We start from the raw sequence: 13007 nt of genomic DNA, 5'->3' as shown, positions 1-13007 counted from the left end.
CAGGACAGAGCACAAAAAGTGAATTGTTTAGAGCTGTTGAACACATTTAGCATTACTCACCAGATTGACTAGCAATTAAATTTGCTTTACAAAGATCCTGGTGAGAATTTATTGCATATTTGCATTTCAGCAACATTGTACCGTTCCTGGGATTATTTTTAAAAATCTGGTCGACCAGCAACTTCATGCTGTGTTCAGGCAGTTTTATTCACCTTCTCTTTCCCAAAGTCCACACTAAACAAACAAGCATCGAATCTACTCAGGTGCAGATAGGATATGCCCTCTTACAGGGAGGCCATTATCAATGTGGTCCACGTAGTGTCAAACACTGTACAGTAAGTAAGTCCCTATTGTGTGATTACAGTCTCAAGTAAGGATTAAAATACCGCTGCGTATTAGACATTCACTGGAAAGCACAAGCTAGTGTTATTTAGTGATAATTACACACTGACTTTTCTTTAACATCCATGGGGCAAAAATCAGCTGCGGTTAACTGCGAGGACTTCAATACCCAGGCTGGCCTCTTTTACAGCCGCGTCTGAAAGAGCTGATAGCATAATAGATTGTTTCCAGTGACAGGCGCTTGGCGTGGGATAGAGTGGCTGGCAGCCTAAGTGGGTGTGAAAAACGAAAGGAGGCTCGGCAGATGGGCCAGCTGGCGCCAAATGTCCAGGTTAATAGGACAGATGGGCATGCTGTTTATCTTCATATCTTCAGGTTATGGGTTGGAAAAGATGAAGACAAGGAGGGGGTGTTCCGTACTGTAAAGTTGTCTGGCGTGTTGAAAGGGACAGATGTTAGCCACTGAATGATGCGTTTGCGTGACGTCATTTCGGAAGTGTGTGATTAAGTGGGACGATAACCAGACAAACACTTCGAATGGAGAGTTGTACTAGTCTTTAGACTTGTATTTCAGCTCAATCAAGTCATTTCTTTTTCTTTTCCTGTGGGTAAAGTTTTTCTGTACAACAGGACCTTAAGAAACTGACTTATAACCTAAAGTGTACTTTTTTTGGATCATTGTAGAAATCTGTCATCAAAAAGAAATAACTTCAATATTAATATTTTCCCCCACAAAAATAATCAATAGAAAGTGTCACACCTGTTCTCAAAAAAAAAAAAAAAGTTCATACATATTTGTCCACAGAAAAATGTTAAGCAAAAAGCATCCTGTTTTGGGGTTACAGAAGACAGCTATTCAAAATAAATAAATAATTAACTTAATTATTATTAAATATTTGTCCACAGAAAAATATTCAACTTAAAGTGTCGTCTTTTGGGATCATAGTAAATATGTGTTCACAAAAATAATTCATTAACTTGACAGGTAACGAGTGGTGGCACATGACAAGTGGGGTTTAACTAATTCTAGTATTTGGGAGAATCTGGCTTTTTCCACTGATGAAATTGAATAACCTACAGAATATAAAATTTGTTTTATGAACTTGTATTTTCCTGAGACAATTAATTCAATAATTATTTTTAAAGGATTTTTGCATGTTTGTTTATTTAAAATCTCGAGTATCCCCTGAAGTTCCTTCAAACACCCAGAGGGGTACTAGTACCCCCATTTGAGAACCACTGTTCTAGTATATGGTACTTGTCTACAGTACACTTTGTACTCCATGCGTAATCTATTTAGGAACTCCTGTGGATTTCATAACATTAGTTTTATTTTCATGTATAGAGGCAGAAGATGTTCTGTAAAGGTGCCACCATAACTAGGAAATAATTTGTGTTCCAATTAATTTGCTCTTAGTTTGAAAAGAAAAAAATATAGCATTTCTCTCACGACACAGAGGTACTGATACCCACAAAACCCGGTTAAAATCTCAAATACCTCCTGGAGTGCCTTCACATACCCCCGGTCGTACATGCACCCACATTTGAGAAACACTACTTTAAATAATGGATGTTTCAACATATATGGTGGCATCAACATATGTAAACAAAGAACATAACACAATTCACAGGCATATATTCTTTATCCTTTGCAAGAACTGATTGTTACTGCAGCATGGTCACTTATTAGTACGCATAGTCTAGTGTCTGCACTATACCAAGCCTTGGAATTGTTAGGTACAGTATTATACTTTTGTTTTTGGGAAGACTAATACAGATTAATGGTAGTCCTCTTCATTTTAACAAAGAAATAACAGTAGGACATTTCAGGGGAGTTGTTTTACTTGTATTTATTGACAATTGGTGATACTGAATTAACATCACGCAATATTATGCAAAAAGAGCGTAGGTAAACAGTTAGTGGAGTTGACCCCCCTCCCTTCAAAAAAAAAAAAAAGTCTTACAGGCAGCACAATCAAGTTGTTGAGAAAGCTGACTCATTGTTTAGTCAGAGTTTTTAATTTACTGTAGGCAACACAAACATGGCCTTTAGTGATTCATAGAGCAAATGGTGGCGTTTGGAGCTATAATGTAGTCAAGGATGGTCACGTGATTCAAGTGCAGGAATTGTGGGAAGCACATTTTCATTGTGAGATCATTTACAATAAAATAAGCTGCAAGCGCGTGAGTATAAACAACCAATTTACAATATTTGATTAAAGTTCACTGTTTAAACTTGTTGAACTCCGCAAACCAGATTCGCAGGCACTGCAATGTCTGCAAGGAGAAAAAAGATCACTTTTTAAAGAAAAGCAAAGATACATTCACAGATATATTAGGACAAATGTTTTTTTGCTTCTAATCAAAGTTAGCAGTTGATAATTGACAGGGATTATATTATTGGAGGCCTTGTACCTATTTTGGAGGGCTTTGGAAGATTCAGGTTGTTCATGATGGTCACAAACTCCTCCAGGCTTTTGGTCAAGCGAGGGTTGAACGTGCGTTCCTCGCTGACTGTAGACACGGTCTGACCTGGAGCGTTAACTATCAGTGGTCACCGTGCGCTTCAGCTAACTGACATGCAAATATTACATGGAAGTCATCGGTCAGCCCACCTAAGTAGTCATGTGCTGGGTAGATAAGGCACTGGTCAGGCAGGGTAAAGATTTTTTCATGAACTGAACTGTACAGCCGTTCAGGGGAACCTGACAGAGGAAAACATCCAAAGTTCAACAGTGTAAATTCAACAGTGCCCTCTTGTGTCTCAAAGCAGGCATTACAAAAACAAACCTCTGGCAGAAGACCTCCAAGCCCCAAAAATGATCCAAAACGAAATAAAGTAAGGCAAATTAACTTGTTCTGTTATTAAAGTAGTTTTTATTTTTGATCATGATTACCTTGTTGGAAGTCAGTCCTGCCACAGCCCCGAATTAGCAAGGCGTCTCCGGTAAACGCCATGAGTTGATCCTGCGTCACCAGCGTCACGCAGCCGTTTGTGTGCCCTGGCGTTTCTCTCACGGTCAGATACTGCAGGGGTAATATTCAAATGATTCTGTGCACCAAATAGCTAACAGTTAGTCAGTTAACAGAGCTAACAACATCCAACTTTATATCCATTTTGGAGACACCCGCTTTTTAAAAGACACACCCACCCAAAAGTCAGTTATTTAAGAGGAACTGGTCTCCAAGACACCAGATTCAAATGATCAGAATCATTATCAGGCTTCTGTTGCGCTTGCTAATGCGCTAATCGTTTGAATTAGGTGTGTTGGAGTATGGAAACCACAAAAACATACAGGGTAGCAGCCCTCTGAAACAGGGTTTGGACACCCCCGTTTAATGAGTAGAATAATTGATTACATGGTTTCCAAAGGTGATCCGGTCTCCCTCAGACAGCAAGATGTCGGCAGTGGCGCCGCTTAATCTGGAAATGGCGCTTTTCAGTCCGGCTAGCCTCGTCTTCATCAGCCCCGTGCTAGTGATGTGGTCCGCGTGACAGTGGGTGTTCACTGGGAATCGAGACAATCACGAGATTTATTCACAACGAAACATCACAAGGATTGAACTAAAATATAATTCGATCTGCTGACCTGCTATTTTTAGTTGAAGTCCAAGTTCGCTGATGAGTTTAAGGTCCCTGTCAATGCTCTCCAGAACAGGATCGATGAGGATGGCGTCCTTGGTGACGGTGTCCGCTAGCAGGTACGTGTAGGTGCTGCTCTGGGCTTCAAACAGCTTCACACGAAAACAAGTATCAGGTTCACTGTTATTCTTAAATAATTTACACAGTTATTCATCATCCCGAACTACAATGCAATGTGTCCATTTCTAATAAATTTGATCAGCGATGCCAACTTTCAACCCCTCGAGCAACGATTATGCAAAAAAAAATGATGAACTATGAAGACATAGGAGCCCAGTGGAAGGCAGTCACTGAGTCAGTCCTCCTGAATATTGCCCCACTTGCACGTTGCAAAAGAAGATCAAGGAATTTGATTAAAACTGTTATACCCGACGGGCAGGTTTTATCGTGCATGATAAAAAGTCCAGGGCATTCCTTAAGTTAGGAGTGATGTTAGTGGGTTCAAGTTCGACTAATTATACCTTAGGTGTCATTGTAAACTTTTGAAGTCATTGTAATATACTAACACGAGATGAATGCGATGACGAGCAATCAGAGATGTTTGCATCCAATTTAACAATCTTACGACCGAAAGCTAGTAATTGCTTGCAGCACCAAAACGAGCAAACAACTCGACCAAAACACACACAAAAAGCCAGTACAATAACCAGTAAGTGGAAATTACCTGTCTGAAGAAGAGCCCACTGGAATTCTGGAGCTCTGGCAGAGTGACCATCGCGTTCTCTTTAGTTTATGTTTGACGCGTGAACGCTGCGCGGAACTGAGACGCGCTGCACGGGCTGTGCAGCATTTTGTACTCAGTGCGACTTCCCCCTGCAGTTAGCCGATATTCTCAAATACTAAGGGGGGCAGTAAAACGCTTCAGCAGTTTACATTTAACTCAGTCACTGTAACAGAATTCTTTATCTTCTGCAAAAACAAAATCATGTTCCTTCATATTATTGAGTCGCTTATCCGTAGTTGTAATTTCCTTTGTGTCTGCACGATAACAAATCCTTGTCATTGTTTCTATAAAGTGCAATGTTGTACTGTAAATATTTTGTTTTTGGGAGTCTGGGACAAAAACAGATTACAATTCGTTTTATAAAGACATATTAGTATGACAGTTCAAGTGAGATGTTTTATTTTTTCTTATTTATAATTGCTGAATTAAAATCAGAGTGTAAGTAAGCAGTTCGTAGTAAGTTCGCCCCCTCCCACACACAAAAAATGGCCTTATCGAGAGCGCAAACAAATTGTTTAGAAAGTTGACTCATAGTTTAGGCAGTGTTTTCAAATTGCTGTAAGCGACAGAAAAATGGTCTTCAATAATTCACAAAGCAAATTGTAGAGTTGGACATTTACTGGGAATACAGTTTGGCGCTATTATGTAGAAAAGAATGGTTCTTTGATTCAAGTGCAATTGTGTGCATAAGTAGCACGTTTTCATTTAGAGCAAGTTTGCAATTTAAAAAACCCTGCAAGTGCGTGACTGGTGGCCGGCTGGACCACGTGACTGTTTCAGGAAGTGTTCTGACGTCACTGACCAAACTCGGCGGCCATATTGTGGGAAAAATAAACAGTCAGTGTGCAAACACATGTAGAGATCGCGCGTTTATAGATAATTAAAGTACTTGACAATGGTAAACACATGCGCCATCCACGGTTGCCACAATAGGGCGAACAACGCTGTTAAAAGAAGCTTCTTCGGAATACCTGTTGTCAGGCACCACGAATGCGAACGCACGAAGGAACTCAGTGAGCGGAGAAGAAACATGTGGATTGCAAGGATAAATCGAAAGAATTTCCAACCGACAAAATACACGAAAGTCTGTTCTGACCATTTTGTTGAAGGTGAATATTATTGTAAGATTGCTCAAATATATTTTTACCGTCATGTGACCGTAAAATATGATGCTGTGGCGAGGCGAAGAAACCACACGTTGCTGTGCTAGTGGAGATCTTTACTCTTCGCATGCCATCACAAAACTGATACAACAAAGTCCAAAACAGCAAAGACAAAGCCAACAGGTTCAAAGCATCAAAGGATCATAAAGACATGCCTACTGGGTGAGAGACATGGTCCTAGTGTCCGCCACAATGCTGATTTCTGTCTTACGGCAAAATCCGTATAAAAGTGTTGTAAAACTGTTGTAAAAGTTCAACGTAAACATTTGTATTTTCGCTAAACTTTTAAAGCTTTAAAAATACATTGAGATGATGCTAATGAATGGCCATTTAATATATTGGCATTCGTCTATTTGTGTTTTAAAATTTGATGTAATTGACGCTATAATACCTAGTACCGCCGGATGAAGTATGCCAATGTATGTTATTTTCTGTGGCTGATTGATTTATTTTACTATTTTTAGGTAAGCCAGCAGGTCTTTTTGAGGAGACGAATCCTGATTGGGCCCCGTCACTTAAGCTTGTTGCAGAAACAGCTAACACATCATCGATGGTACAAAAACGTAAATCAACAAAACATATGACAAGGTACAAGCGAACGAAAGACAGAAAAGTTCAACAAAAGCAACATTTTGTTGCACAAGCTTTGTTGGAGTTGTCAGGTCTTCAAGGTGAACATGATTATGCGAAGCCATCAGAGAACGCATCATCTTCAGAAGCTGTTGATGTGTCATCCATACCTGCAGATGCAACATCATCTCTACCGGTGGATTCATTACCATCAGAATCTGTTGAAAAGCGAAGGTGCCGTTCCAAGCTGTGCAAGTTCAAAAGGGACGAGTGCCAAAGACTCCTGACTGAAAATTATGATCTGAAATCGAAATTGGACGGTTGGAGAATCACACAAGAGTCTTTCAAAGACAATGACAAAAAAATAAACTATTATACAGGTCTACAGAGCTACAAAACATTGATAGCTATTTTTGAATACCTTGAGAAATATATTACAGAGCGAGCACGCACACAGAGTTCTTTAACCAAATTTCAAAAATTCATTTTAGTTCTGATGAAATTGAGACATAATTTTTCTGACCAAGACCTTGCCTACAGATTTGACGTGTCTCAAGCAACTGTGTCTTGTACATTTTTGGCAGTCATTCATGTTATGTATATCAGGCTACAAAGATATATTTACTGGCCAGAAAGAGAAGACTTGAGAACGTCGATGCCTCTAGAATTTAGAAAAGATTTTTCTTTAAAAGTGTGTGTTATTATTGACCGTTTTGAAATTTCCATAGAGAGGCCTTCTAATTTGAAATCTCGCTGCCAAACGTGGTCTTCCGATAAGCATCACAACACTGTTAAGTATCTCGTCGGAATAACTCCGCAGGGTTCGGTTTCCTTCATATCGAAAGGATGGGGTGGACGTGCGAGTGACAAACACGTAACTGAAAACTGCGGAATACTGAAGAAACTTCTTCCGGGAGATGTTGTGCTAGCCGATCGCGGTTCCGATATCAAAGAGAGCGTCGGTTTAGTGGGCGCAGAGGTAAAGATACCCGGGTTCACCAAAGGGAAGTCTCAGTTGCCAGCACTGCAGATCGAGAGAACACGCGGCATTTCTAACGTCGGTATTCATGTGGAGCGCGGGATCGGTTTAGTGATAAATAAATATTCCATATTATCTGGGACGTTACCCATTGATTATTTATTGAGTCATAGTAATAGCACACCTGTAGTGGATAAAATTGTAACTGTATGTTGCTGCTTGGTAAATTTTTGTGGCTCTGCCGTACCTTTTGATTGATATGTATGATTTGTACCACTTAATTCAAAGCACATAAGAGTTTGTCACACAAGTTAGCAGCATTTGTGTTTCATAGACATGACTTTTTATGAAAGTGTGATAATATAACTTCTGACCAAATGAAAATATCTTGGAACTTTTTTAACCCTTGTGTTATGTTACAAATTATGGAAATACTGAAATTTCCAGCAGATGATTAAAACGTCATTTCAAAGTGTAATGAAATTCTGACATTTCTATGCGATTGCAGCTGAACGTGCGAGATTTGGTGAACAAAGATAATCATTGTCCAAATTTTGGGCCATATAAAACAAATACAATTTTTGAAATGCATTTTAATATGATTTATTACCTTGATTTTCCTGAGATTTTTCGTAACATTCCATTGAGCGGAGGTGAAAAGGTCAGCAAACAGAAATTTCTGTTGACATATGTTTCAGTGGTCTTCTGTGACACTGCCAGTCTCTGATATCTGACTGTAGAAATTCATCGCTCTTCATGCAGTTGTCAAAATTTTCAGCTATGACTGATTGAGAGAGGTAGGTGCGTATTCAGCTGAATATTTGGGCATCACGGACAACAAAACTGCTTTGTCTTTCGTCTGCTTCAACTTTGCCAGAAAAGCATCAGATTCCTCATCAGTTGGTGGCAACACCTTTGGTAGCTTATATGTCCATTTCACAGACACACTTGAGGGCCCCGCCATTGCTTCATCAAGCTTTCGTTTCAGGGACTCTTGTGATCCAAAGTCAATGTTCTTGATTTCACTGTATTCAACATTCGATGCACCTGTGGGCAACAGCCAGTATGCAGCTTCTTGTGAAACCATCTTGGAATCGCGTGTTTTAACTGCAGCTTCAATTGCAAATAACAGGGCCTCAACATGGCTACAGGTCTCGCCCAATCCTTCCAAACAAGTACAGTGTCCGGCGAGGATTTCACCATCTTTCTGCGCAATAACCCGTGGCCTCAGGGGAGGGGCATTCAAAGACTGAGAATGTTTCACCTGAAAAAGAAATATTAAGCTTGAGAAAACCGGTTCAGCATATATGGCCTTTAAACAAAATATCTCATTTATATGTAGTATTTGGGATAGAAATGATAACATTTTAGTTTAAATATGGTCATGTATGTAAATAATATATTGAATAAACGACAACAAATTTAGTATCTTATAATTACTACCGCCAGTGGAGCTTATGATTATCATCATCATCATCATCCCATTGCTTACCGTGGCAATGATGAGAATTCGATCATTGACGGAGAGATGCTGGACGTCTTTCACCCATCCGCACACGAAATAGTTGTAGGACTCAAGTGATTTGTAAGCTTTCATGTCTTTTAAAGAGTATGCGCTTACAGTGTTCACTAAATAATTGACGATATCGGGATACGTGATATTAGGCAAGTTTTCATAGTCAGTTGAAAAGTTTTCCTCCGCTTCGAACGGATCGATTCCGTTTATCCAACCAAGTTTCGACTTGTATCGCTCCAGGGACTGTTGATCTAAACCTTCCGCGTGCGTTATTTTTACAGAAGTAACGTTAGAGGTAGATGAGTCTGACATTTTCAATAACTAACGATGTAAACAAGTACAGTAATGTATAAGCTTGACCCACAAAATGGCGCCTACTCGCGAGATCGTGACGCCAGTGAATAGCTATAAGGGAACCGGAAGTGACGACACAAGCAGTTCAACACAGGTCATCGCATTTAGACATACACTATATCACAACACACAGGCATATATTCTTTATCTTCGGCAAAAACTGTTAGTTTATCAGTAATTGTAATTTATTTTTGTCTGCACTATAACTAACCCTTAGCATTGTTTTCATAAAGCACAATATTACAATTTAAACATACTAAAAACATTCCTATTCATTTCAATAAAGAAATAGTATGACAGATCAAGCAAGGTGTTTTGTTTACTTGTGTACAATTGCTGATACTGAATTATTATCATGTGATTGGAAGTAAAGAGTTAGCAGTCACCCATTAGAAAACAAACAAAAAAAACGGACTTGCAGACAGCATCGGCAAGTTTTTGAGAAAATTGACTCACAATTTGGACTCTGTTTTAAATTTACAGTATGCAAAAGAAACATAAGTATTTCACAAAGAAAATGATGGAGTTGGACATTTACTTGAACATTTTTTGGTGCTATGATAGTGCAGAATGGTCATTTGATTCAAGTGCAGGAATTGCGCAGGTAAATAGCACACATTTTCATTCAGTAAATTTACAATACGATAAGCAGCAAGCGCATGACTCTTTTTAAAAAAATAATAAGAATAAAGAATTTGCAACATGTTTGATTATAGTCCAGTGTTGTTTAAACTTGATGAACTCCACAAACCAGATTCGCAGGCACTGAAATGTCTGCAAGGACAAAAAAGAGCAGTTTAAAAAAATAAACCAAAAAGTATACACATATTATAGGACAAATTCATTTTTGCTTCTGATCAATGTCAGTAATTGATAATTGACAGGGATTATATTATTGGAGGCCTCATACCTATTTTGGAGGGCTTTGGAAGATTCAGGTTGTTCATGATGGTCACAAACTCCTCCAGGCTTTTGGTCAAGCGAGGGTTGAACCTGCGTTCCTCACCGACTGTAGAGACGGTCTGACCTGGAACGTGAACTTTCGGTGGTCATCGTGTGCTTCAGTTCAATAACATGCAAACATGGCACGGAAATAATCACCTAAGTAGTCATGTGCCGGGTAGATGAGGCACTGGTCGGGCAGGGTAAAGATTTTTTCATGAATGGAACTGTACAGCCGTTTAGAGCAACCTGACAAGCAGAAAATGTCCACAGTTAAACAATTGAAGAGCTGAGTTTAATACTGCCCTTTTGTGTTTTAATGCAAGTATTACAAAAACAAACCATCCAGCGTAAAAACATCATACTGTATACGGTTAAAGGGAAATAATGTAAGGTTAATTAATTTGTTCTCGTCTTTTTATTAACTATTTTTATTTTTGATCATGTTTACCTTGCTGGAAGTCAGTCCTGCCACAGCCCCGTATTAGTAAGGCATCCCCGGTGAACGCCATGAGCTGATCCTGCGTCACCAGCGTCACGCAGCCGTCCGTGTGTCCTGGCGTTTCTCTCACAGTCAGATACTGCAAGGGGTGGTAGTCCATCAGAGCTCACAAATTGCAAGTCTGAACTCATTTTACTAACAAGTCAAAGCCAGCTATTAACGTGAGGATGGTGATGGCCAGCAATAATACATGCACCTAATGCACATTTTGTTCTTTAATCCAGTGGTGCTTTAACTTTTTTCAATGGCGTAAACCCTAAAATTATGATTTTCTTTATGCAGTATAGATGCCCACTAATCAACACAAAGCATTTTTGAATGAAAAAAATGTAATCATTATTGATGGAATGATCAGTATAACATCTAATTACATGGTTCCCAAAGGCGATCCTGTCTCCCTCGGACAGCAAGATGTCGGCAGTGGCGCCGCTTAATCTGGAAATAGCGCTCTTCAGCCCGGCTAACCTCGTCTTCATCAGCCCCGTGCTGGTGATGTGGTCCGCGTGGCAGTGGGTGTTCACTTAACAGACAAACACGAGGTTTACTCACAAGGAAGCGTCACAAGGATTGAACTAAAAAAAAAAAAAAATCAAACTGCTGACCTGCTATTTTAAGTTGAAGTCCAAGTTCGCTGATGAGTTTAAGGTCCCTGTCAATGGTCTCCAGTACAGGATCGATGAGGATGGCTTCCTTGGTGACGGCGTCCGCTAGCAGGTACGTGTAGGTGCTGCTCTCTGCTTCAAAAAGCTTCTCACAAAACACAAACATCTTTATGTGCAGTTTAAACGTTATCAGTAACTACAATGGAACTCACATTCAAGAAAGTGATGAACAGTTGGTCGAAAATATTTCTAATTTCTATAATTTCTAGTTTAGATAAGGATTGACACACACACACACATATACATACATACATACACACACACACACACACACACACACACACACACACACACACACACACACACACATATATATCCACATATACGTGTGTGTGTGTGTGTGCACTTTATTTTTTTTTCCAAACGCTGTAGAAGTTATTTTATGTACAGTATGCAGTATATTTCTTTTGTTACTGCTAAAAAGATTTTAGGCATACTTATACAATTTACATAAGTAATGACCTCATTGATAATCACCGCAGCAAGAATTTTTTTCTTTTTTTGGAGGGGGGGCTTTGCAAACATTTAATTGATAAACACTGTGTTAGTGGGTTAAAGTTCCGACTAGTTAACAGTTTAACGCGATGATACCTATAGTGTCTACTTTTGGTGTAATTGCAACACCAGAAGAGTACAATGATGAACCAAGAGTAATTTACACACATTTTAACGACTTTACGACAAGGAGCTAAAGTTGCTAGAAGCGTTCACCTGTTAGCTTTAGCCTAAAGCTAGCTAGCTAACTTTACAACGCTAGTAGATACTAGCAGCGCCAAAACGAACAATCAAAACCCCCAAAACGCCATTACAATAACTAGGTGAAGTGAAAATTACCTGTCTGAAGAGGAGCCCATCGTTCAACCGAGTCCCGGTTGAGTATGACCTCCATCCTCCTGAGCGGACGCCGAGGGCTCCTGCGCCCGCGCAGAAGCGTCCGTCCCCGGCTGCAGAGGAGCTCGAGCACTCGGTGTTCCTCCGGAGGCCAACAAGCGCCAATGACAGGCACCGTCGGCTGCTTGCTACCTTGGTAAGAAGCGAGCACATTATCCTCCTCTGCGGCCGACCTCTGCCTACTTATGACGATCGCTGACGGAAGAGAAGTTGCAGAAAACGGTGTCAGATGAGGTCACACGGGCTCGCTGGTTGACTGATAAAAATCAATCGACTGTAGTTTCACCTCTGAGACCAGTTTTATAGACATCAGTTTGTCTGTTGTTGTGCAATGACACAGCATAGTGTTTACCTTTCTTACTAGTGCAGTGGTTATCTCTTTTTTTAACGTTGTACCTCACCCTGTGAAGTTTTTTTTTCCAGCCTAGTACCGTTTCCTCAGAGCAAAGCATTTTGGGGGGATAGAACAATAGGACTTCAAACAGAATGCCGCATCAACAGTGTCTGATTTATTATTGTATTTTACTCAGCAACTTCACAGGATAGATCGACATCATCTGTTTTATTTTTGGCTCGTCTGCTGGAAAACGCTTTAATGACATTGCACATATGTTAAAGAATAATGTTTAGTATAGAACATTAAGATAAGGTGTCACTATAGTACAGTTTAGTAAAAAGTTCCTTCATGTTTCAGTTCATTTGCTCTTACTTTGAAAATA

At 39.7% G+C, this 13007-nt stretch overlaps 4 protein-coding genes across 6 annotated transcripts; 1 reads left to right on the top strand and 3 right to left on the bottom strand.

Annotated features, from left to right (window-relative positions):
- Positions 1 to 2176: 2176 nt before the first annotated feature.
- LOC148426267 (persulfide dioxygenase ETHE1, mitochondrial-like) lies at positions 2177 to 4777 on the bottom strand. Its single transcript, XM_088410971.1, has 7 exons — positions 4650 to 4777; positions 3933 to 4077; positions 3703 to 3851; positions 3240 to 3369; positions 2958 to 3047; positions 2758 to 2874; positions 2177 to 2619 (listed from the first exon to the last, which is right to left on the bottom strand). The coding sequence occupies exons 1-7, from the start codon at positions 4698 to 4700 to the stop codon at positions 2573 to 2575; spliced, it is 729 nt and encodes a 242-aa protein (XP_088267097.1). The 5' UTR covers positions 4701 to 4777; the 3' UTR covers positions 2177 to 2572.
- Positions 4778 to 4867: 90 nt separating this feature from the next.
- Positions 4868 to 9430, bottom strand: LOC148426265 (uncharacterized). The gene is made up of 3 exons (XM_088410972.1): positions 8914 to 9430; positions 8032 to 8685; positions 4868 to 6743 (listed from the first exon to the last, which is right to left on the bottom strand). The coding sequence occupies exons 1-2, from the start codon at positions 9247 to 9249 to the stop codon at positions 8200 to 8202; spliced, it is 822 nt and encodes a 273-aa protein (XP_088267098.1). The 5' UTR covers positions 9250 to 9430; the 3' UTR covers positions 4868 to 6743; positions 8032 to 8199.
- LOC148426266 (uncharacterized) lies at positions 5503 to 7904 on the top strand. 2 transcript variants are annotated; one of them, XM_088410967.1, is made up of 2 exons: positions 5503 to 5818; positions 6337 to 7904. In XM_088410967.1, exons 1-2 carry the CDS (start codon positions 5605 to 5607, stop codon positions 7677 to 7679), a joined length of 1557 nt encoding a protein of 518 aa, XP_088267093.1. In that variant the 5' UTR covers positions 5503 to 5604; the 3' UTR covers positions 7680 to 7904. The 2 variants fall into 2 exon arrangements, with proteins under 2 accessions (XP_088267093.1, XP_088267094.1); XM_088410968.1 differs by lacking the exon at positions 5503 to 5818 and adding an exon at positions 5830 to 6034.
- Positions 9431 to 9585: 155 nt separating the features above from the next.
- LOC148426264 (persulfide dioxygenase ETHE1, mitochondrial-like) lies at positions 9586 to 12694 on the bottom strand. Of its 2 annotated transcripts, XM_088410970.1 has the most exons (8): positions 12575 to 12694; positions 12232 to 12483; positions 11338 to 11482; positions 11107 to 11255; positions 10685 to 10814; positions 10393 to 10482; positions 10202 to 10318; positions 9586 to 10065 (listed from the first exon to the last, which is right to left on the bottom strand). In XM_088410970.1, the coding sequence occupies exons 2-8, from the start codon at positions 12439 to 12441 to the stop codon at positions 10019 to 10021; spliced, it is 888 nt and encodes a 295-aa protein (XP_088267096.1). In that variant the 5' UTR covers positions 12442 to 12483; positions 12575 to 12694; the 3' UTR covers positions 9586 to 10018. The 2 variants fall into 2 exon arrangements, with proteins under 2 accessions (XP_088267096.1, XP_088267095.1); XM_088410969.1 differs by lacking the exon at positions 12575 to 12694 and having other exon boundaries at positions 12232 to 12565.
- Positions 12695 to 13007: the final 313 nt, after the last annotated feature.

The sequence above is a fragment of the Hippichthys cyanospilos genome, chromosome 3, assembly GCF_059441005.1.
Source record: "Hippichthys cyanospilos isolate Australia breed blue-spotted pipefish chromosome 3, RoL_Hcya_1.0, whole genome shotgun sequence".
Lineage (NCBI taxonomy): Eukaryota > Metazoa > Chordata > Actinopteri > Syngnathiformes > Syngnathidae > Hippichthys > Hippichthys cyanospilos.
Note: the sequence above shows the minus strand (reverse complement) of the source record. Positions and strands in the feature narration are given on the sequence as shown.